This window comes from Coniophora puteana (genome assembly GCF_000271625.1).
Source record: "Coniophora puteana RWD-64-598 SS2 unplaced genomic scaffold CONPUscaffold_9, whole genome shotgun sequence".
Taxonomy (NCBI): domain Eukaryota; kingdom Fungi; phylum Basidiomycota; class Agaricomycetes; order Boletales; family Coniophoraceae; genus Coniophora; species Coniophora puteana.
In genome coordinates this window covers 1,049,048-1,072,547 of record NW_006913061.1, presented here as the reverse complement: position 1 = coordinate 1,072,547, position 23,500 = coordinate 1,049,048, and the positions used below count along the sequence as shown (strand labels likewise).

The 23,500-nt window shown below is 52.4% G+C and overlaps 4 protein-coding genes across 4 annotated transcripts; 2 read left to right on the top strand and 2 right to left on the bottom strand.

Annotated features, from left to right (window-relative positions):
• Positions 1-684: 684 nt before the first annotated feature.
• Positions 685-10,418, bottom strand: CONPUDRAFT_107198 (uncharacterized protein). Its single transcript, XM_007772627.1, has 7 exons — positions 10,211-10,418; positions 7,058-10,164; positions 6,925-6,999; positions 4,863-6,877; positions 4,125-4,809; positions 2,121-4,071; positions 685-2,065 (listed from the first exon to the last, which is right to left on the bottom strand). The coding sequence occupies exons 1-7, from the start codon at positions 10,335-10,337 to the stop codon at positions 708-710; spliced, it is 9,318 nt and encodes a 3,105-aa protein (XP_007770817.1). The 5' UTR covers positions 10,338-10,418; the 3' UTR covers positions 685-707.
• A 2,261-nt stretch (positions 10,419-12,679) lies between these two features.
• Positions 12,680-16,419, top strand: CONPUDRAFT_107189 (ANTH-domain-containing protein). The gene is made up of 10 exons (XM_007772626.1): positions 12,680-12,775; positions 12,838-12,936; positions 12,995-13,121; positions 13,175-13,497; positions 13,550-13,661; positions 13,710-13,861; positions 13,917-14,067; positions 14,126-14,273; positions 14,326-15,767; positions 15,837-16,419. The coding sequence occupies exons 1-10, from the start codon at positions 12,710-12,712 to the stop codon at positions 16,136-16,138; spliced, it is 2,922 nt and encodes a 973-aa protein (XP_007770816.1). The 5' UTR covers positions 12,680-12,709; the 3' UTR covers positions 16,139-16,419.
• A 236-nt stretch (positions 16,420-16,655) lies between these two features.
• Positions 16,656-19,923, bottom strand: CONPUDRAFT_138296 (glycoside hydrolase family 3 protein; the record flags this gene model as incomplete). Its single annotated transcript, XM_007772625.1, has 13 exons — positions 16,656-17,103; positions 17,167-17,441; positions 17,496-17,714; positions 17,770-17,920; positions 17,973-18,051; positions 18,105-18,359; positions 18,414-18,898; positions 18,958-19,059; positions 19,116-19,163; positions 19,222-19,372; positions 19,428-19,608; positions 19,662-19,712; positions 19,765-19,923. 13 exons carry the CDS (start codon positions 19,921-19,923, stop codon positions 16,695-16,697), a joined length of 2,565 nt encoding a protein of 854 aa, XP_007770815.1. The 3' UTR covers positions 16,656-16,694.
• A 699-nt stretch (positions 19,924-20,622) lies between these two features.
• On the top strand, positions 20,623-23,472 carry CONPUDRAFT_145259 (MFS general substrate transporter; the record flags this gene model as incomplete). The annotated part of the gene is made up of 18 exons (XM_007772624.1): positions 20,623-20,819; positions 20,870-20,893; positions 20,954-20,967; positions 21,017-21,127; positions 21,187-21,195; positions 21,270-21,401; positions 21,460-21,528; positions 21,583-21,633; positions 21,683-21,708; positions 21,762-21,799; positions 21,881-22,430; positions 22,481-22,515; positions 22,578-22,635; positions 22,705-22,781; positions 22,840-22,984; positions 23,037-23,095; positions 23,150-23,190; positions 23,243-23,472. The coding sequence occupies 18 exons, from the start codon at positions 20,623-20,625 to the stop codon at positions 23,470-23,472; spliced, it is 1,866 nt and encodes a 621-aa protein (XP_007770814.1).
• Positions 23,473-23,500: the final 28 nt, after the last annotated feature.

Sequence of the window (23,500 nt, the reverse complement as noted above, 5' to 3'; positions counted from 1 at the left end):
AATAGCCCACTATACCAAGCGAAGCCATCTTATCATTGCCTGCCGTCGTCAAGCTGTTCGGAAGGTAGCCTTTGCCTCCCCTCGCAATCAAAAAGACATGGAAACCAAAACTATCGTCCCAGATTGACGCTTTAGATGCAGACCGAAATGTTCGAGCAGGCGAATAGAACGGTACTGTATATTTTGGGGGCAGGCTAATGCGAATGAAAATTAGCCCTCCACCTTTTAAATGACTCGACTTCAATGGTTGTCATGAACTAGTAGCACAGATGTCCTCGGAGTCCGACCCGTATGCCAACGATCTTCATCACATCATTCACCGGCGAGAACCAGATTACTGGAACACCAGGCAAGGTAACTTGGCTATCCAATAATCGGAATTGTCTCATGAACGAAATATTTAGGTGGTGGGTGATCGCCTGTCTCACCCACACCTAGCACAGATATACGTGTCGGGTGACGCATCGGCAACTGAGTTGAAAGACGGGCGCATGGCTGCACGAGATTTTGTCAACGAAGTAGAGAAGTTCAGCGCCTCTCGACAGAAGAAGTCTCCGGAACAGCTTACAGCGTTGGAGAGGCGTCAATAGGAAGAAATGACAAATCTTGCGAAGGTGATTATTGCAATGAAAACCTAACTCGTTGATAGATCGATTTGATATTAATGTGAACATGTATTGTATAGCGGCTAAGATGAAACGAGTAATTCAAGACCTTGGACCCTCGTCTTTATCATGCTTGAGCAGAGCATCTTGGGCGCTAAAAATGAACTCACCACCCAAGCCAAAGTCTGCGGGGAAGAGGAGTCTACCACTCAATATCTTCCCGAGGTGCGTATGGCTATAGCTCATTCCTTTCAGCCGGATGCTCGCCAAAGCAGTGAGCGCGGGTATGGGACTGCTTGAGAAGGGGCACTCCGCTCGTATGCCAAATTGGCGACCCCGAGGTTCAATGAAGCCATCGTGAGAGACGTGAGGCTTGGGTAAATTCTTCAAGTCGTTGGCAAATACACCCAGGAATTTGCAGAGTTCAATGTACTCCTCGTAGCTTGACAAGTAGAGCTGGCCTGAGAACAGAATCAGTTCCATGCGAGCACAGGCTGGCATGAGGGCAGACTGCTCGAGGAGAGGAACTGTGAAGAATTGGAGGTCGTCACAAGGTGCCATCTCCGATGTGAGCCGCGGAGTGAAAACATGCAATTGAACCTTCATATACCGCCTAATCTCAGGAAGCAGCTCGTTCGCTTCGAACGGGCTAACCAAGACAAATGCCGTGTCCTTGCCAGTGTGACCTACTAAGGCTGTAGTTGAAATCACCCACTGAACAGGACGAAAGAAGTCCAGCTTGGATCCCCGTGGTATTTGAACGGTTCTGGCAAAGTCTTCCGTTGCCCACATCTGCCCTTTCCATCCACTCGGAAACTCAGCTGAGGTATGTGATAGGAGCGAGATGGCTGGAATGAACGAAGAAGAATGGTCTGAGAAGGAACCTGTCTGTACGAAAGCCTTCACATCCGCTGAAAGCCGATGCTTCCAGGGAGGTTGGGAAGATGGGCGTTGCACTTGCTCTTCTTGCTCGACCTCATGGGCTACCTCCCTTTCCTGCTCTTCGTCTAGCCAGGTTTGTTGTTCCACAGAGGTAGAGGAAAGACCGAGCTTGAGACAGCGTTGGTGGATGCGCGGGATTTTGACTATATTTTTGAGCGGGTTCACGAGATTGCTCGAACGAATCCCATATAGCTCTTCGAGTGAGCGTGCTTCCTGCTGCACCCATGCTTGTCGAAGATTGTCGAACTCTGCTCCGTCGAAGAGTTTCAAATCAGCGTTGAGAAAATTGGACCACGCCTTGTAACGAATTTCATGATCGACACCCTGGAACGCCCACTGAAGGGCTCGCGCCTTGATCTCTGCACACGTCTCCGAGATGGCCCAAAGCAACACGTCTTCAACCGAGATTTTACTCGTTGCCTTCTTCGAGGATATGTGGCGAATTCTCGTTTCCACCTCTGGAGGGGCAAAAAAGGCGATGCTGTGACCCGAGCCTAAACGCCGCATGCGCATACAACCTTCATTGACAAAAATTACGTTCAAATTAACAGTGTGAGTTTTATGTGGGCTTACCCTGTGCTAATCGGTCTTTCGTCACCTTTGGACCGAGGGTTACAGCAGCCCTGAATCCAGAGGGTAGTTTGACATCCATGCCTCGAGTGTGTGCATCATCGAGATAGACAATACATTGTCCGAGATGTTGGTTTATGTGTGAGGTCGACAGCGGCTCTTCGTGCCCATTTCGGTGTAACACGGTCAACTCGTCTCGGTCATCGACGTAAACGGCGGCAATAGTGTCTTCTACGGATTCATGGTGCAGCCAATGATCTACCAAGTCCTTATTCTTGACATCGAGCAACTGCGCGCCGACATCGAGTAACATGCGGATTTTCGGGCGCTTGTGTGACAACTTCTCCACGAATCGCAGGCCATCAGGGAAGGCAAACGTCTCATAGTGGTCGTTCTCGTCGCGCAGCATGCAATCAAGGACGCGAGCGTTTGTTGAGAGCTGATGTTCGGGGTCTTTTTGAACAATATATGTCGGTAAAAGATGGTGGAAATCGTTGGTGCCGCTGAATCCAGTGGTAATGTGCCTCTTGGACTCTACGATGTCCCAGCCTGAGGTCGCCAGTCTACTCTCAAACTCTTTTGCCTGCTGAGGAAAGACAACGGTGCGCAGGTAAAAATCGATGGTCGCCTGATTATAACTGAACATTTCGGAGAGAAGGTGTCGTTGCTCGACTGAGTCGAAATTGAGACCTTTGTAGGACTTGAGTGAATCGGAAAGGTCGGATGCTCGTATGAGGGAGATCCAGTCTTCATATATTGCTGCTGGGTTGTCACTAATGAGGAGGAATCGGATGCATGCTCCAAGTTGCATCTCTGAAAGACCTGAAAGATAATAGCTGATGCATGTAAGAAGAACCACGACGTCGGGGTGTCCGAATTCGGCGTTGGTAGAGGGAACATCCTTGGCGCGGTAAGGAACAGCTAACATTGACCGCTGCAAGTCAAGTCCATAATCAACGCGGTAACGTTTATCTCTGAGACAGAAAATGAGGACTTCATGAGCTATGAGCCCACGAAGTAATAAAGTCAAGGTCCAGAAATTGTCATCCAATGCGCCTCGCGACCGTAGACCTGATAAGACTTCCTGTGTTGAAGTAGTCACGGACGGTACCGAGATGAATGTTTCGAACGCACTCTTCTCAGATCCGTCAAAGTGTTGAAGATTGCATTTGGATAGTCGGCCCTCTAAGACGTCACCTAAGATGAGTCGTAGTAGCTGGCTGGCCGCAGAAGACGATTGAATTAGTCGTAATGGCGGGAATGCGGACGTGTGTGCGACTTCAGACCGAGTCGTTCCCTGGGCGGAGAACATCGTTGGATCTTGCAGGAAGAGCCGATGCAGATGCCCGCGAGCTAGTCGCAATATCTCCTGGGTGGTACTCCAACGGTTTGGATGCCCTTGTAACCGTTGGTGTGTGCCGGAGGTATACACCAGCTGGTAGCGGACATGCAGAATCTCGTCGCTTTCGTCCAAGATATCCCGGCCATGGTTGAAAATGAACCGTTGGAGATGAATAAGTGCGGCAGCAGAAGTAGAGTCTTTGGAAAGCTGACACTCCACCGCGCGAAGCTTCATTGACAAGATATGTTCTGGTTGCGCAATGAGGATTCCTCCGCTTTCCCTGCACTCTTCTAAAACCGACCTTACGGCATTGAGTGTCTTCGAATTGAGTAGGGTGGAGCGTGTGAAGGGTAGGTAATAAATTCGACGGTTCGCAAGACCTGTGAGGCGATTTTCCATGGTGTGGGCCATTTGAGCAGCGAGCGACTTGAGAACAACCAGGCGGACAAGCTTGGATTTGTCTGCTATGACACAAGCAGCCAAGGGCGCAATGACAGATGACTTCCCTTCACCCATGTTGAGCTGAAGGGCGATGCTTTGATCAGAGTCTTGAGATGCCATCTCGCCTGCGATTTGGTGCTGAACGTCACGGAGAGTGAAGTCACCATCAATCTAATAGGCCATTGTTAGGCTCCGGGCATCTAAAACATGCAAGAGAAGATCACCTGCAGAAGAAGCCAATCAGGACAAGCAGTCGTCACGTAATATTGCTGCTCAGTATGTTCAAGATCCCGTATCAGGTCCTGGTAATCGCTCCTCTTAACCATAACAGCACGCCGCTGACTAGCTTGCATCGAAATCAGGACGCGCGCGAAATCGATGAATGTGTGTTTCCAATCAGACGAGAGCGAAAAGAAATGATGCAGGTCGAGGTTGCGCAAAAGACATAAAGTCGAGAAACTAGGCCAGAGTCCGGCATGCGCCAAGGCCATCTCGTGATCTTGTTGCGGTGCCAGAGCTCGTACGATCACGTCCCTTGACAGAATCATACGGTCTCTGCACCGCTGAAGATCCTCTTCAGCCAAATACGCCGCAGTTTTGGAGGCTGTGATCCAGTTTATGTCAGAGAAGCTAGAGATAGCAAGGGCGCTCCTGCTCCGTTCCAGACTTTGCGTGTAAATGTTGTAGAGACGATCTTGCGACAGGCCTCGAATTCGCGTTATTAGCGAGCGCAGGCGGTCCTCCGAGTCTTGCGTTACTTGTTTCTTGTGTGTATTCATGCCGATGTATTGCGCAAGGAGCGACGTTGGAAATGAAAATCTACGACAGACTGTCCGAGAAAATAAATCGAGAGATGATATGTTCGCGGGAGGAGCTTTCGCCCTTCTACTCGCAGGTGAGAAGGAGTATCTTGAGAAATCATTCTTTTTAGTAGGTTCGAGTGAGCGCAAGCCGAAACATACCCTTTGGTGCTGATAGTGGACCATGCGGTTTGAAATACTCGTCTTTGAAGTAATCTAGTATACGCTTGTAGGTTACTGTTCCGTCGCCAGCTGTCGAATAAGTAGCTAACTTTTTTCAGCATATTTTCCAAGTCGAAATAGAGCGAGAAGTCTCCAGGCGGCGGTTGAGGCATGTCCCACATATCCCACTGCGAGACAAAGGCGTCTAACAATGTGGACTCGAGTTTAGACAGAACAGATGAGCGAGATTCAGTTTGACGACTTTGAAATGCGACTTGACTTTCTCCATTTCTCCGAGTCCAGGATCCCTCTGGAGAGTCACGAAGAGGGCGACAGTGAGTGGAGATAACCACACTTAGGGTATTGGCGTCCAAGTCTGTTCCGTCACCAAGTGTGTACGATGATTGCGAAAAGATGGGAGGCACCGAGCCAATGGATGACTCATAAGCGATGCAGAACAAAACCACTAGCAGATCCTGTCTCTCGCGATAGAGGGCGCAATATGACATTGACGATAAGGTGAAAAGAAGCTGGAACTTATTTAGCGCCTTTCGGCATAACTCCAGGGCAGTGAGCCAGATGGTCCTTGGTTCGGAAAGCCAGGCGCGGCTATGTTGTAAAGACGAGTGGCGAGGCTTTGGGCCCTCCAAAGTAGACCCGGAAGAAATGGATTTCATGACGACGAATAAATCTGAAGGTGGGAGCACTGAAAGGCCTCTCGACCAACGAAACACCATAGCAGACGTGCTCGAAACTTGTTGAACCAAAGCATCGCGTGAGACATCCCACTGAGAGTTGTAGACAACATCTGAGTCCTGTAAATCGCACTCGAGGCTAGCAAAACCATCACGTTGGATGACCTGTCTGCGAAGTTTTGCTCGGAGAAGTAGTTTTGGACAGTCGTTGCTTTCCTCTTCTGACTTTGCGAGTTCTGATATCGTATGGCACAGAGTGGAATCGATTGTGTTCATGTGTTTGGCGTGCGTCACGATGCTAGCCACCGCTTCACGATATCCTTCATGCTGAGCTATAGAACTGAGCTTCCCCCAGAGTACGCTTTGCATTCGCTCGCGCTTAGGCGGATAATAGTGGCGGCGAGGCGTAAGTTCTGATATACACCTAAGCAGGACAATATCATCGTCATGAAGCGAGCTGAAGGACAAGCATGCTGCCGAGCGAAGTTCACGTAGAGCTTCTTCAGTTCCTGTGCGCTGAGTCAAGGAATCTGGCAGGCACTGAGTACTGATGGCATGAAGGTAGGCCTTATAGAGACGGGAGGTTATGCTCGAAAGGCCATCAAGCTCCAGTCGGCCGAGGAGTGTGTCTACCTTGTAGATGTCATAGGAAACTCTGGTCAGGGATTCGGGGTTTTGGATGGAAATGCGAGGGTGTCGTGACGAAGTTGTGTAAGTAACAGACCCTCGTGGAATAATGACACGACACATCTCTTCGCTATGACAGTCATCCGAGGGATTTGGTGCGAGAATCAGTTGGTTTTGCAGACCAAACATCGTTCCGGTTGATTGATTTTGGTCGATGGCATAGTTAGTCAGCTCGCGAGACTGCAGTCTTCCCTGCGGGTTGAGAAAGAAGGAAATTCCCAATCGAGGTAGCTCAGCTAGCAGCTCTCCAGAGGAAGCACCTGGTGTCCACGTCACAACCTGAAAAGCCGGCAACTCTATAGGATCCAAGTACTTGGACAGCATGTTGCCCGACAAACTTGAGGGATCGACTAGTTGACAGAACGTGTTTGGTCCCAACTGGCGAACCATGCGTGAACAACGAGCTGAGTAGTAGATGCGCCAATCAGAATCGTGCAAGGGTTCCCATCTTCGATGCTCAGGTCGAACTTCAATGACCCGTGAGGCGAGATCAAGCCAATGAATGTGCCCGTTCACAAGTGGAAGGGGGATGTCATTCCGCAGCTGTTCGGATGGGATCAGTTCCAAGATAACTTCACTCTGAACTTGCTTTGCCCTAATTACTGGCACGTTGTCAACTAGCCCAAAGAATACCTAGCACAGCAGTGAATGGTTGTTCACCCATTAAGGAGATGGTTTACCTGGTGATTCTGAATAAGTACCTTGGTCGCGTATTGCATTCCGGGGATATCACTAGGGACAACCTCTAATATTTGCTACGTGTGAGAGCCTTCAGCATTGCAGGCACTTGAACCTAAAGCAAGGTAATCTCACCTCGGCGAACAATTGAGCATATGTTTGATGCTGAGTAATTGACGAGGGTAACCTTGCCAAGGGTTTGCCCTCCACGAGCAGGGCCCCGCTCAGGAGGTCGTAATGCACCGTCTGAGATGACTGTTGAGTAGTCTGAAGTGTTCTGCACCAAACCCAGCGGTGGCTTGGGGAATTCAAGCGGGTCCACGGCTTCTCGTAATTTGGGCGATATCCGCTCCAGACAGACTGGAGGGCTTGATCGAGTCCTGTACGATCTGATGCTATGCGATTATACAGGTGCGACTCCAGAAGTACAGCCAAGCGCCTGGCTCGCTCCGAAAGCCGTCTGGAGATATTCGGTAAAGTATGCGCCGGTGCAGGAGTGTACTCCTGAAAAAGAATCGAGGCCTTAACAATTTGCATAACATCGCTAGGCTCATTTCGCGAGAGTACGAAGTCGATGTGAGCTGCTTCTGTATCGAATGTAGCGAGGCAGATAGCAGCGACATCATGAGTGCGCAATTGTGTTTGTTTGTGCTGATGAAGGTCCGGATGTTTGGAGAGCTCTTCGAGCCAAGTGAAACTTGTCGAGCGACACTCCCGTAGCAACCGCATTGCTTCCCGAATAACATCCTCGCACATAGATGAGGATATTAATATGAGCAGGATATCAACAATGAAGAGCATGGAGAAAAGTTCTAGCCAGTTGTGCTCAATGGCCGCAAGAAGCTTGCTCAACTCTTGGATCAAGGACAAGCAAAACGGTTGATCGCATAACAGAGAATGCCAGGATTCCAAGGAACCAGCATTGAGAGGTCCAACCTGAAGCGAGGCTTGTGTACAAAGAAGATACACCTCGACCTCGCGAAAGTTGAGTGACCGATCCCTAACCACGCGAAGGATGTTCATCCATTGCAATCGCCCCCCGCTGCGAAGACTGGCGTACGCCCAGTACTCGCGGAGTGATAGTTGTGGATGGCATTCAGCTTGCTGCGCCAGAACCTCGTTTGTGCTGTGACTTGTAGTTCTCAAGGCGAATGAGACACTCGAGTAAAGCCCTTGGGGGACAACAAAGGTGCAATGCTCAGTAATATCCTGGGAACCAAGCCACCGATCCGAACGCTCGTCGCGAGTAGTGTCGACGAGATAAAAGTTGAGGGCATTTTTCACAGCCACAGAGTCGTCGTTGGGGTGTTTGGCAAGCGAAAGCCGTTGGTAGTGAGACTGCCGGAAGGATTTCGTCGACGAGCCCAGAGTGATGCGCCTATTAAATCCCACACTACGCGCGTAATTGACCAGGGGCGTGTACTTGGACGAGCTTTCGAGACTCAAAACACCATACCACTCTTGCTTTTCGCTAGAAACCGACAAGGTCGGACAAAGAACGTCGGTGACAAAGTGGTACGTAGCATCCCGCCACGCAGCAAATGATATCGGACAGTCAAGTTCGAAAACCGCAGACACCGCTTGCAGGGGGTCTGAAGGTAAAGGCCACTCATGAATCTCGATCCTCATCTTCTTGGCGTCCCTTTCCAAGCCGCACCTAGTGCATATCTCTGCCCGCCTCTTCTGCATCCCCTTCCCTCTCACCTGTTCGCACCGTTCGTGGATGAGCTCATGGGCCAGTCGCAGCTTCTCCTCATAATCCTGCATTTTCTGGTGAAGCTCGTCCAGCTTTTCCCGTTTGTCAGCTTCAGCATCATTTTGAATTCGTTGCTTAAGCGCATGCAATGTCAAAGAACTGCGAAAATATCGGGCTGGGAAGGAGAACTCGTCCTTGATTCCTTCGAGAACAGGTTTATTGACCGCTCGAGCGTGGCGTGATGAAAGATGAATCAAAGCCTTTTGAAGCAAAGTGCGAGATTGATGTGTCCGGAGAACGAGAGGTTGGAACACAGTGTGATCAAAATCAGGGCGATAATCCCAGAGTAGAGGTATTTTCGCCAACGTGAGATGGTCCAGCGCTACCCAAAGGAGGAAGAGAGTTAGATACATGATCGACATGTTCTCTGGGTTGTGTTTATAGAGTGTAATAGCGTGGTCGTAATATGTGGCCATGGTCTTCATGATGTTAACGGAGGTGGCATCGGCATCCGCTATGGTTGAGCACCAGACTTTAGAGTCGCAAAGCGACCCGTGGACAGCCGATTCAAAGTCTATGAGGGTGATGTACTTTTCATCGTATTGAATACCTGAAATTTGCGTCTCGAGATCCTTGAGGAATACTGATATATCGTGCTTCCGAGGGCTATGCTTTTTGGAGAACGGAGAACAAGGACCGGAAGGCGCTTGGGAAGATAATGCTCGCTCAATACATGATTGACTGTTTTTCAACGGTAAGTTCACGTCTCGTTCGAAATCAGATGTAGTGAGCTGAAGCGCGGGAAGAGGAGATGAAGTGAGGGCTTTGCTGCGTTCTTCTAACGCGTTTCGGACTGCCTCGGCAACCTTGCAAGTACTCTTCGCGAGCTCGGGAAGAGCAGACGACCCAAGCTTATGAAGTCTACGACCCATCTTTGCTGACATCTGAAAGAGAACTTCGTCGGAGAAATGCGGAAGGTGATCGTTGACAACTTCCTGGATAATATTGGTGATCAGGAACAGGATGAATGATTTGTATACTAGCAGACCGCCCGTAACTCTGGAGAGTGTAGTTTGCAACGAGACCCTGATGACGAGCCAGAGCGGAGCCCGCCTCCATGGTAACTCCGCATTTAACCATTGGACGTCGTCACCAATGCGCTTGGAGACTCGAGGAACGTCGGCAGGGGTGCCAAATCCGAGGAGGATGCCTGTCAACAGCTCAGTAACATATCGAGGGTTGATTGTGTCACGGGTTTCTGGAACAAGAACTCCGGCTTTCTTCGTGTGAGGGACTGCATCTAGAAACTCCTCCTCGTCCAAACCCTCCAGGAATTTTGATAATTGATTCAGGAACTCCGGTTCTTGACTCACAGCGTTCGGGACGCTGACAGCTGGCCCTGGATAAGAACAAAGAAGTTTTCCAGTGGCCTGCATGACAGCATCTGGAGAAGGGGATGCCTCAAATGATTCGAAGATGGTACAATCACGTTCCTTCCGAATGATGAGCCCTGCATTTTGACGTCGGATGAAGAACACATGCAAGTCTAGGCAGGGATTAATCTTTTCTAAACCTTTGAAGTAGATACACACCTCCGGCTCTTGATGACTTCAACTGAGAATAGGTTGAGTCTGCGGATAAATACGTTTTGCCAGCAGCATCTCGTAAATGCAAAAGCATAGCGGTGACAGCATCCCATGCCTGCAGGTGGTCTGGCATGACATAGGACCGAAAGGATCTCGCTAAAGAGTACGTTGATGACGCCAAGGCCACGTCTTTGGATACGCTCTCATCTGAATGTTGTGGAAGTTTGACGGGCATGATAATATGGTTAACAATGTAGTGGAGGTCGGCCAGGTATTCGTTTTGGTCGTCCATGTTGGTATCGAGGTGAAAGAGATCGTGAGAGAAAGCGAAGGCGAGGGGCATTCATCTGAGGACGGGCGTCTGATAACGTCCTCATGTGAACCACTGGGTCTAGGGGCCGTAATGGACGAGTTCCTTGTAAAGGCATAGCCTGAGGACGGATATAGCAACCAATCCTCATAGAGCATTCGAGTCAGATATCTAGTGCAGTGGAAAGAGATGAAACCGTATTAGCCAGATCCGGTATGGGGTCTTCTTAGTCGATGGGCCGTTGTGGTTCTGTAAATATCTAACGACCAAAGGTGTACTGGTGACACTCATTGATATCGGGAAATGGAGCACACTAAATATCGGAGTAAAGTAGAGTAAAGTCACAATATTTAGCGCCAAGTTCATGAATCACATGAAAGGATCATCATAAACTCACCATGACGTAAATCGGATCCCAGCAAGGAATTGCCCGCAACAGCTTGCTAAGAGAATAACGCCTTCGTCCTGTTTGCAAAGCAGGTACGACAAACAACTTTGAGGGCTATGAGTACTTGAGTCTTAAATCGTGAGGTGAAGGTCGCCCCTCCACTCATCTATGGAGCGTGATATAAGCACAATTAGGAGGCGTTCGCATCGACGCTCACATCTAATCTTGCCAATCTTAGACTCATTTCAACCCGTTCACAAATTCGCTCCTCTATGAAACTCTGGTGCGCGCAGCGAATCGCTTTGTGATTGGCTGCATGTGCGTTTGCCAACGCTGTCGAGTCTTTTTTGGTAGGGACAATGGAGAGCAGAACATAAATCAAATGTGAATGCCGGGGGTTGCATCATGTAGACAGCATCCAGGCAAATCATCGCGTTAATGCTCAATGCAATCCCACTGGAAAGTCGTTGTCCTGTACGTGTGCATCTCATTACGAGTTACTTGAGCATAGCATAGACAGTGAACTGGCGTGTTTTGTCCTATCCATGAAACCCTGATGAAGTCAAACTACGGGCATATGGTGACAGCGCTGGTGTGCACGGTGAGCGCGGTTAGAGAAAGAGGCGGTGGGTAATAGCAACAACGTACTCTATTCATTGGGCTTTGCCAGCGAAACGCCGACGTAGCGGCCGTGTTCAGGCGAATTCTTTGAATATCTCGTTATTGACGAGGGGCGAGGGCCACTGATCATTGGGTTGGTATCCAAGTTGAGCCTCCCACTCGTACGATATGTGCCGATCTCTCTCCCGAAATGTGGTTTTACCCCTGCGAATGCAAGTGATAAGCGCTAAGCATTGGTGTCAGGAACGCCTTGTAACACAATTTCGTGAGGGACCAAAGTTGCTTCGCATAGGAGATTGTTGGGAGACTGAATAGGATGAAGTTACACTTGGCGCGACCTGTGACATTGGACCCAAGTGTACGTCGGTGGGCCAAGCTCCATTACACAAATATAACGAACAAGGTCTTGGGCAATCAGAAGGTCAAGCCGCGTCCATCAAGCCTGTCGCCTTCGGCTCTCTGCGGCAATCTATGTTGCGGCGGATTTGCGCTAGCTGGGGTACGCAAGATATAGTGATCTCCCGAGTGGGAGGGTGAAGCTTGGTAGTGCTGGAAATCGATAACCTTCCTCTGTCCTTTGGTGGAGTCGTTGATGCCAATCAACCAGAAAGATTGGGTGAATGTCGGACAGCGATGGAAGGCGAGTCACGTTAGACACGGCATCGGACGAGGACTGACAGAATCCGTGTCAGAAGCGGGTCTTCCTCGTAGGTACCATTCTTTGCAAAAATTGTTCAGTGTGTCATACCTCATCGATTCATCTTTCAAGACGGGCTGCCTTACCTTATTGTTCCGGTGACTCCAATGTCGCCGAAGGTTCTCTTCACGTGCGTGAGGACAGTGGTAGACTTATATCAAGGATGGTTAAGATGTCCGCGAGCATGACGATCGATCGCGATAGTGACCTAGTTGTGACCGAAGACACGACAAATAACTTTTCGCTGCGCATTCGAAGTTTAGCCCCTTGAATGAATGAAGAGGCAAATATCCTATGAGGATTGCTCGATGTAAATGAGGACTGTGAACTACAAGTGGTACAATGAACGATCCGCAGGGTTGTGGTAAGCGGAAGAGGGCGGGGCTGAGTTTCAAACGGTGTGCCGTCATTGAGCGGTTGGCAGGTCCAGTGGTTTCGAAATCTGTTGCTCACCACCAGAGCACACCCCACATCGCTGGCGGAGGAACAATGTCAAGCTTCGACAAGATCGTCAAGCTGGCATGCAAGCCAAAGGCTGCACCTCCAAAAGCAAAGGTGAATATTCTCGCACAACACACCCTCGAGCACGCTCGCTTACACTCATTCATGTTTGACAGTACTTGGATCCCATCATAGCAGCAACATGGTCGGAGGAGGGCGCCGTTCACGATGTCTGCAAAGCACTCGTCCCACGTCTCAGAGAACCTAATGCCATTGTGCGCACTCATCGTCCGAGACGAAGCCCGACGCGTATTAACTGCATGTTGCCGTCAGATTGCCTTCAAAGCACTGCTCGTCCTCCACACTATGATACGTAATGGGTCTACGGATAATGTCCTATCATATTTGTGCTCCTCTGAGGTCCTTCGTCTTCGCAATGTCTCGACTGGCAACTGGGATGGTCTGTCCTCCCATCTTCGCCCCTGGGAGCCAGCTGCTTACCGTACCCCTTAGGTTACGCTGCCCCTCAAAACATGCAAAACTACGCACTCTACCTCGACACCCGGATACGCGCATACCGCGAGCTGAAGCACGATGCCATACGTGTACAGGCAGAGTCGAATCGCGACATGCGTCTCAACAATTCTCTCGAAGAGGATGGCGCTCACTCAGGCGGTTCCAAGAGCAGTTTAGCGAAGGCGCGAGCGGAGCCCAAGACTCCCCAGAGAAGCAAGACTATGGTGGGAAGGAAATTGAGGATTATGACGGTTGAGAAGGGTCTTCTTCGTGAAACGAAGATTGTTCAGAAGATGATAGACGCGTTAATCGAGTGCAAGGTATGCCCACTGTGTTCTCACCTTTCTTTTGGATCCACTTACAGTCCAACAGTTTTACTCGGACGACTTAGAGGATGAGCTCACAATTTTTGCGCTGCAAATGCTTGTCAAGGATCTACTCATCCTATTCCAAGCTGGTAACGAGGGCGTCATTAACGTCCTTGGTAAGCTCTCGGTTTTTTGTTTCTAAACTCTTTCTCATCAACCATCAGAACACTACTTCGAAATGTCCAAGGTCGACGCTAAAGATGCACTGCAAATTTACCGCCAGTTCTGCAATCAGGCAGAGAGGGTCGTCGAGTTCTTAGGGGTGGCGAAGAAACTCCAGAATCTCCTTCACGTTCCTATCCCGAACTTGAAGCATGTGAGCCTTCGCTTCTTTTTACAGCAGCTGCGAAGCGTAATTAACATCTTCAAAGGCCCCTGTTTCTCTCGCAGGAGCATTGGAAGAGTACTTGAACGACCCCAATTTTGAACAAAATAGGATAGAGTACAAAGCCAACAGAGAAGCCGCGGAGAAGAACGGCAAGGCTGGAAAGACTGGTTTGACACCCAAACCGCAAGAGAGTGGTACGTTAAAATAGTTTTACCACCACTGGGCAACCTTGAGCTGACAGTGTTTTGTCAGCCACCTCGACAAGTTCAGCTCCTGCTGAACCTGGGCCTAGCTCAGATGTACCTCCCGTTCCCAAAGTCGAGACCAACAACGCTGTCGTAGACTTCTTTAATTCTATCGACGAGCAGCAGCCTACGATGTTCAACCCTAACACGGGCAGGTACGTATAACACGCCCTCAAGCTACATTCTTATTGAACCTCGTCCCCTCAGTCCCACGATGAACTACTTCCAGCAACAAGCTGCGCATAACCCATTCGTTGCACGGCAAATGACAGGAGCCCCTTTCCCACCACAACAAACAGGCGCCCCCTTCATACCGCAACAGACAGGTTTTGCCCCTCAGGTCATGCATCAAGCTACTGGGTTTCCGGGCGGTCAACCGTTCCAGCAGTCCCAGTTCAATGCCTTTTCCACCCCCCAACTTCGCCCTCAGGCGGCGGATCAGCCCCAGCATCGGCCTTTTTCGTCTTTCGTACCTTCTCAGCCGACGGGTTTCCAAGGTACACCACAAATGGGTGGACAAGGGCCGCTGGTACCTCAAACTACGGGCGGCAATCCTTTCCGGCAGACCGTACTCATGCCTCAGATGACCGGCATGGCTGCTTTTAACACTGGTGCCCCAGGTGGTATGCCATCCTTCCCTTCGCAACCCCAGCAGCCACCTGCGTTTTCTGTTACCGGAAATCAGCCATTTGGCCAGCCACAGCCAATGGGCCAGAACCAAAGTGCATTTACAGGTGGCATGTCGAACGGCGCTTTTGGTCAACCGAACGGAGCGCGTACAGATGTTCCTACCCGCCCCGGCTCAGCACCTCTTACGTCTATGAGCAGCGCTCAGCCCTCGGGGATGTCCCCACCCATGGCACAGCCTGTTAAGACCCATACGACGGGATCGAGAAACCCCTTCGGTGTTCCAATTGAGCCTCCCCCGCCCATGCCCAAGCCACCTACGCTTTTGGAACTGTCCATGGGAGCTGGCAATACGAGCAACAGTTCGAGCCAGAGCACGAACGCCAGCAGTCCACCACCCCAGCTGCCTCAGCAGACCGGTGGGACGTTTGGCGGCTCTTTTGGGAGCTCCTTTGGAAACTCGTTCGGTCAGCCTCAGCAACCGCAGCCTACCGGTGCTCTCAATAGCCTAAACGGCGCGTTCCAGTCGAGCAATACTGCTGGCGGGTCAACCATGTCCAATGTTGCGTCTTCCTTCGCGAAGAAGCCCGAAGAGAACAAGAACGACTTGGCCAGCCTCAGTGCATTCGGGTCACCGTTCCCCGGAGCTCAGAGCAACGCGACTGGCACGACGAACTCGACCTTCTCTGACTCCCTCTTCTCCTCTTCTCTCGGACCACAGCCCACGGGCTCGACGTTCACCTCCTCCGCGCCCTCCATCTCCGTGTCTTCACCCGGAGGTGCGAATGGTGCACTGAAGCCACAGACAACGGGGTTTGCCCCACTCAAGGCATTCAAGCCGTCGTCGTCCTTTGGTGCATCCCTGCTTGAATCGCTGCCGCCGATACCACAATCAGCCCCCACAACTCCGGACGTTACTGGCAAACCAGCAGAATCGTCACCCTCACCAGCTCCAGGTTCCGCCTCTGGCCCGGGATCCTTCGCAGGTGGGCTAGGAACGCAGCCCACCGGCTTTGCGAGCGGTTTCAGCTCTCAGCCAACGGGGATGGGTGGTGCGTTCGGTGCCCAGCCCACCGGCGCAGGAGCAGCAGGCAGCGATTTCTCGAAGACGATGCTCGGCACGGGTCTGCGTCCGCAGATGACGGGCGGCCCGAACCCCTTCCGCGCGACCATGTTTGCGACGTCGCCAAGCACGGGCACGGGTGCAGGCGCCAGCACCGGTGCCTTCGGGGCGAACGGCACGACTAGCCTGGGTCTTCCGTCAATGTCAGGGTTCGGCGGCGGTTCGCAGCCCCAGTTCCCGAGCATGACGGGTTTCGGTGCAGGCTCGTTCGGCCAGCAACAGCAGTCGCAGCAGCAGTCGCAGCAGCAGCAGAACGGGTCTCTCATCTAAGCTCTCTCCGTTGATTATTTAGTGGTTGTTGGTTTGCATATAAACACGTTACGTTCGCTACCTGTCCCCATTTTCCACAGACTACAATGTCAATATTCTTATACGACATGTCACTCCATCATAACGTTTCACACTCCTTGCGCATTGAATACACACTTTCTCTATACACTCCGCATCCGCCTCCCCTTCCGTCGCTGTACCGTTCTCGCCATCGTCAATCATCCGTCGTTTTCGCCTTTTCTTTACTGTAACTCGAATTTTTGGACCACACATTTAACTCACTCAAAAGCAGGTTGTGCTTTGGATACCACTTTGATACCACTGCAATCTCACCTCGGTTTGCTATCCTTGTCCACCGACACGGTGAACTTGCGCAATGTGCTCAGTCAAACCATATATTCTCGGGCTCGGGATTGATATCGATATTGATCTCTGGAATACACGTTCGCTCGCCGGTTTTAATTGATACATACATAATAACAATACACTACCAGACTCTGAACTCTCCAGTTAACCGGTCAAGTTAGTCTCCGATCTCAGACTGCAAGCTCCGAAATTAAATGCCACTCCACTCAAATGTCTGAGCAACCTCAAACGTGCTCTGCAACGGTAGATCGTCGCTGCTCGTGCCCACGTGCACCACGTACGTCCCCTTCCTCGCACTCCACGCGTTGATGGGCGTGTCCCAGAACGACACCGCGTACTTGCCCATCCGGATCGTCACCGTCCTCGACTCGCCGGGCGCGAGGTCGCGCGCCTTGGCGAAGCCGCGCAGCTGCAGGCGCGGCGTCGTCACTCCGATGTCGTCCGGCAGCTGCACGTACGCCTGCACGGTCTCGGAGCCCGTGACGGCGCCCGTGTTCGTCACCTTGACGCCGACCTCGAGCGCGAAGGACGCGTCGGACGTGCTGGCGGTCTTGACCGTGAGGTCGGTCACCGAGAAGGTTGTGTACGACAACCCGTATCTGCAAGCGCACCCACGAGCTCAGCTCATGCTCTTCGTGAACGGGTGACTGGAAGTAACATACCCGAAGGCAAAATGCGGCCTGATGCCCTTGTTTTGGAAGTGCTTGTACCCTACGAACAGGTCCTCGCGGTAGTGGATCTTGCCGTTCTCCGACGCCAGGTTCGGATACGCCGGCGAGTCCTCAATCCGCACGGGGAACGTGAGTGGCATGCGACCCGATGGGTTGACCGTGCCGTAGAGCACGTCCGCGATCGCATTGCCCGCCTCGTTTCCAGAGTACCAGCACTGTACGAGACCCTTTACGCTCTCGAGCCACGGCAGAGAAACTGCGGATCCCTGGAAAAGCGAGGTGAGTGTTCGAACACGAACTGCTGGCTTTGGGGTGCGTACCGATTGAAGGCAGACAATGGTGTTCGGGTTGGCCTTCGCAACCTTGGAAATGAGCTCGTCTTGACGTCCCGGAAGATGCATCGTCGGTCTGTCGAAGCCTTCGCACTCCCATTCGGGAGTAAGGCCTCCAACGACAACCACAGCGTCGCATTCGGAGGCAAGCTTAACAGCTTCCTCCATGGCCTCGTCTGCCTCGACTTTGGGACAGCCACCGAAGCGCTAAGGAGCATGGTCAAGGACCGAAGTCACAAAGATGTAAGCATTAGATACGCACGACACCAAGCATAATGCCGAGCTGCGCAGTCCGCCGCTCAGTGAGGCCCTTCGGCGCGTTCTCTGAGCGCGTGTTGATATATTCTATCATAACCTCGACGGGCTTGCCAGCCTCCACGTCAATGACGGCGCGTTCCTCGGCGGTTCCGACACTGCACAGTGTATTCAATGATCGTGCAGGTATGATGCGGAGATAACACAAACCTGTAGAGGAAGTCCCCATTGCGCTGCTGCGTCCAGTTGTCAACAATCATCTTGCCGTTGGCGTAGAGCTTGGCTCGACCTGACGAAGTAACTGAGACACTCATTCCATCGCCCCATGTACTAGAGGTTTACCGGCAACAGCAAGGCCAAGTTCGTAGCGACCAGTATAGTCCGTGGTCAAGTCGCCCTTGAGGGTAATGCCCCAAGTGTGCGTCAAGCCGCTTGGCAGGAAGTCACTGAACTTGATCAGAGTGTTTTTGACGACCGAAGTGAGGAGGACTTCGCCGGGCTGCTCGTTCTCGTCGCGGTTGAAGATCGTGCACGTCCATCCGGGCTTGCCGTCCTTGGTGGTCATGTACTTGTCGAGCATCGGCAGGTGTTTGTGAGCTGCAACAAAATAGTTAAGCATCACATTACTTTATAGCAGATGGCCACACAAACCTTCGCAGCCCAAAGCATACTTGAGCTCGACGCCCTCAGGCACATTCGCTACCAGCCCCTCCCAAGGGGTAACGACATAGCTCGCCTCCAGCGCCGCCGATCCTCCCCCGGAAATAATCTTCCCCTTCGCATGTGACCCCACAACCGCCACCGTCTTCACTTTTCCCTTCTGCAGAGGCAAGACACCGCCCTCATTCTTGAGCAGCGTAATCCCCTCCGCCGCGATGCGCCTGCAAAACCCGCGGCCCTCGGGCGTGTCGCGCAGGCGCTCAACGCCGTCGCCCCACACGACCTCGGGGTTCTTCCTCGCGAGCTTCTGCACGAACGCGAGCATGCGCCCCGCGAGCGCGTCGATCGTCTTTATCGACACCTTTTGCGCCGAGATACAGTGCGACACAAGCAGCGGCGTGCGCCACCGCGGCGGGCCGGGCATCTCGAGGTCCATGCCGGCGTTCATGGACTCGTCGACACCGTATGTACCATACCTGTCATGCCATCACGTTATTTCCCTAAGCCCACGAAAGGTCAATAAAACTTGACTTGCCAGTCACTCATGACGATCCCGTCGAAGCCCCACTCCTTGCGGAGAATGTCCCGCAAAAGCTTCGGGCTTTCAGAGCAGTGCACGCCCTCAATGCGACCGTACCTATTCAGCGAAATGTCAGCTTCAATGCACGAATCCGACGTCACCGGCACACTCACGAGGTCATGTAGGCCCAGGGCTGGGCATCGCGCTGTGCCAACATGAATCTGAAGAACAATGATCGATCAATTAACGCGTTCCTGGCCACAAAGTCGCCCGACTCACGGCATCAGGTAAATTTCTCGGAGTGCCCGCTCCGACATGACCGAGTCCGCAGCGTAGCGCTCCGATTCCTGGTCATTACCAACAAAGTGTTTGATGCAAGCAGCGACACCTTTTGACTGCACACCATCGACGATGGCTGCCGCGAACGAGCCTGCAAGGAAATCTCAATCCGCCAAGGTTCTATGCAGGTGGTGATAACCACAAACCAGACAGATGCGGGTCCTCCGAGAAAGACTCGTAGGCTCTTCCGCCCAAAGGTGTTCTTTGTATGTTTACCGTGGGCGCCAACAAGATGCAGGATGACTTGGACTTTGACTCGTCCGCCAAGAACTGTCCGACTTCACGTGCGAGCTCCGTGTCAAAGGTCGCTCCTAGGGATGTCGCGCACTGGTCACAGTTTGTTCAGCGTGTGGGCACCGCCATCTACACAGTAAACTTACGGGAATGCACTGCGCGAGTGTCGGGTGGAAGTACGACGAACCGCGGACCCCCTACACGCGACGGTGAGCATGAATCTAGGAGCACAATCATCTGAGAACCTACGTTCGGACCATCGCTCATGCGAATGGGCGGGATGCCGAGGCGCTCAATCTCATTGGTGTTCCACCAGTTAGGGGCCGTAAGAAGCTTGATCTTCTCGTCGAGCTCGAGCTGTTCGAGAAGGACCGGGACCGAAGCGTTCAAGAAGTTGTCCTTGGACATGACCATGAGTTTTGAGAAGGAGAAGGCAACGAGAGGATGATGCTGCCGCCCGGGACGAATGAGCCTGATTTAACCCCTGGCGCATTCCGTTAGGCACCAGACCCGATCAAGCAGGGGTCCGATGTGAGAGCCGATGTGGGGTACCCCGGGTGTGAATGAGGGTATGATGGGTGAGAAGAGGTGAGCTGGCGGAGCGCGCAGTGCGGACCTGGTAGGGTCCATAGTTTCCATTCGTAGGGCTGACGACGCGTCTGTGCATCAAAAAAAACGAAATCCAGGTACGCAGATGACATCAAGTTGTATGTGCGTCTCCCGCTTTTCGTGACTGATCTCGCACGAATGGCGCCAGAGGGGGTCAGGAGGGGACCTTGGTCGAGCCAAGATCTGATCATATTTGCAGCGAACCTGGAAAGAGCGGCCACTGACAGCCATTAACAGCCTGGACGCAACACAAACCATGTGCAGTCGTCAAGGGAGAATGAACATCTGTCAAGCACAAATCTCGGGGAAACGCCAAAAGAGGCCAAAACAAACCACTAGGAGCCAAGACGGAGGACACCTGAGGACAGAGGCTGTGATGGCGTACAGTCAGAGGCGCTCACGTCGTGGCAGACTGAAGCAGACGGCGTAAAATGCTTCCATGGCCATCGGGGACAGCAAGCTGCTCCTTTTCCTGCTTCTGCACCGTCGTCGAGTACAATGAGCAACAGCGTGGACGTCGCCCAGCCCGTCGTTGGTGAACAGCCACGTGGTCGCGTCCCGCCCGGCAACTCAACCGGCGACTTAACCTTGAGGGAGAAGCCATCCGACCAGGAACTCCAGGTCGACGCAAAGACAAAGTCTCGCAAGCCAGGAGAAACATGGAAGGCTCAGGAGGTTCATGACATACCAGAAAAGTGCGCTGTTCGGCTCACTTTAACAAGTATCACTCTAACCTTGGTCGTAGCAACCTTAAGCTCGTCTTTCCTGGGTGCGTGCCCAACTATGCTTTGGCATGAAATTGGCGAGCTTAACCACAGAGTGACCGCAGACTGATGCTTACTAGTAAGTCTGTGTGGTAACGCGTCAAAGCCGTACTAACATCGCTATGCAGCCTTCCTTGCCGCAATGGACCAAACCATTGCCGCAGTCGCTCTCCCAACCATCGTCAAAGACATCGGTGGTGAGAGCGGCTATAGCTGGGTCGGAACTGCATACCTACTAGGTTAGCTCGTGAAAACTGCACCCACTCACGATTGACTAACCAAGTCCTCTACATCCCAGGTTCTGCATGTGAGTGATCAATGATCCAAGGCTATGTGCGGCCACATAAAGTCAACTGCGGGCCTGATCACTGTCCACCCCAGGTTTCTCTCCGTTGTACGGTAGGCTCTCCGACATCATCGGGCGAAAGCCAATCCTGTTCGCCTCGATATTTCTGTTCCTGTTTGGTTCTGCGATGTGCGGAGCAGCACAGACCTTCGCATGGCTTGCAATCTGTTCGTTGCGCCCTGTTTTCTCTTCATCTGGCCATTCTCTCAAACATTGTACAACCAGGTCGATTTGTCCAGGGTGTAGGCGGAGGTGGCATCATCCAGCTCGTACAAATCACCATTTCAGACATAAGTGCGTTCGTGAATGGTCGAGTACTAATGAGAAGTTGTCTAACACACTGTCCAGCGAAACTTGAGCAGCGCGGAGCTTTCACTGGTGCTATCGGCGCTACATGGGGTGAGCCAACCGAATGCCATTGCTCTCACAATGTAATAATCTGTGCTAGGCATCGCCAGTGTGATCGGACCCTTGGTGTGCAGGTGTTCAATGATTCTCGTAATCAAATATCTAACGTCTTCGTTTAGGTGGGCGGAATTCTCGCGGACCATGTCAGCTGGCGATGGTACGTCTTCAGAACCAGAAAGCTCTTCAGACCTTGACTTTACTTCCGATTCTGACCTAAATCTGACTTATGGACTCACAGGTGCTTCTTCATCAACCTTCCCGTCGGCGGGGTCGCCGCCGCAGTCCTCCTCACATGCCTCAAGCTCAACCCAGTCGAGAAAAAAACCTTCCGCCAGTTCTCGCGCGAAACCGACTTCATCGGCCTCGTCCTGATCATCGCAGGCATTGTCCTCTTCCTCATCGGCGTTGCCAACGGCGAGAACTCATGGACATCCGCGTACACGCTCTCCACGATGATCATCGGCATCGCGTGCCTCGTCGGCGGCTCGGTCAACGAGGTGTACACGTCCCGACAGCCCGTCGTGCCGCCGCGCCTGTTCCGCACGCGCACGACAGCGGGCATTCTGTGCTCCGTTTTCATCCACGGGCTCGTGTTTTTCGCTGCGAACTACTACATCCCCGTGTACTTCCAGATCTTGGGGAGCAGCGCGACAATGGCAGGGATCAAAATGATGCCATTCACCGTTGGCGGTGCTATTCTGAGCATCATAACTGGTCTTATTGTCTCGAAAACGCAGGACTACCGATGGACCATCTGGGCGGGATGGGTCATCATGATCGCCGGTTTTGTAGGCTACATTTTCACCACCAACCGAATGTTGACTAACGGATTGTTAAGGGCGCCATGATCACCCTAGACGAAACCTCATCCCTGTACGTCCATCCACCTTCCTTCGGACACTACTCGGCTCGTCTCTGACCAAGCCACCTCACAGCGCCGTCCAAGACATCCTAATCCTCATCGTCGCAGGCGGAGCCGCCTGCCTCTTCCAGGTACACCTCCCAATCCACAGCACAGCCCTCCTCTCTCCAGCCACAGCTGACCACGCGTTGCACTGACAGCCTCCCCTGATCGCCATGCAAGCCGCTATGCCTCTCAAGGAAATGGCGACGACCACGGGAGCGTACGTCCTCGTCCGGTGCGTCCTAGTTTCTCCGCCTATTTCTCCGCATTTTTGTCTGACGCAATAACGCTAGCGTCCTCGGCGGCACCGTTGGCATATCCATGGGCGGCGCCATCTACGCGAGCGAGCTCAGGAGGCGCTTGCCTGGCATCGCTGGATATGACCCATCTACTGGGTACGCGGACACGAACAACCTCGCGGGGCTCGTTCAGATACAGGTACGTCACTGTCGCTTGTGCGCCAGACGCCAACCACCGACCCGCACGACAGCCGCCTGAAGTGCGCCAGCAAGTCTTACATGCTTACACCCGGAGCGTGTCCACGATATGGTACGTCATATAGAACTATCGGATCACACAAGCCCGCTAACACGTTCCCCTCAGGCTCGTTTTCACGCCTCTCGTCGGCGTCGGCTTCCTCTTTAGTACGTCCTCAAACTCATTAATATCCCATATTATCGACTCACATCGTCACAGGTCTTCTGATCCGCAAGTACTCAATGCAGCGCAAGACTGCCCAAAATGCTGCAAAGCCCGACGACCCAGAAAAGGCGGTCACGACGACGACGACGATACCTGCACCCGCCGGCATGGGTGCCGAGCTCGCTGACCTGCCAGAACAGCCAGCGACCACGGAGGCGGCCGCGGCGCAAGAGGTGGAAGACAGCGATGAAAAGGACTCTCAAGAGAACGACTCCAAGGTCTAGACGGCACGACTATACACGAACGATCTCA

Excerpts from the sequence above, each read along its gene's own strand:
- CONPUDRAFT_107189 (XM_007772626.1), top strand. The coding sequence starts at position 12,710 with ATGTCAAGCTTCGACAAGATCGTCAAGCTGGCATGCAAGCCAAAGGCT. Across the intron at positions 13,122-13,174 it reads CTCGACTGGCAACTGGGATG|GTTACGCTGCCCCTCAAAAC; the intron begins GTCTGTCCTCCC and ends CGTACCCCTTAG. Across the intron at positions 13,498-13,549 it reads ACGCGTTAATCGAGTGCAAG|TTTTACTCGGACGACTTAGA; the intron begins GTATGCCCACTG and ends ACAGTCCAACAG.
- CONPUDRAFT_107198 (XM_007772627.1), bottom strand. The coding sequence starts at position 10,337 with ATGCCAGACCACCTGCAGGCATGGGATGCTGTCACCGCTATGCTTTTG. Across the intron at positions 4,072-4,124 it reads CTGATTGGCTTCTTCTGCAG|ATTGATGGTGACTTCACTCT; the intron begins GTGATCTTCTCT and ends ATGGCCTATTAG. Across the intron at positions 2,066-2,120 it reads GAAAGACCGATTAGCACAGG|GTTGTATGCGCATGCGGCGT; the intron begins GTAAGCCCACAT and ends TTGTCAATGAAG.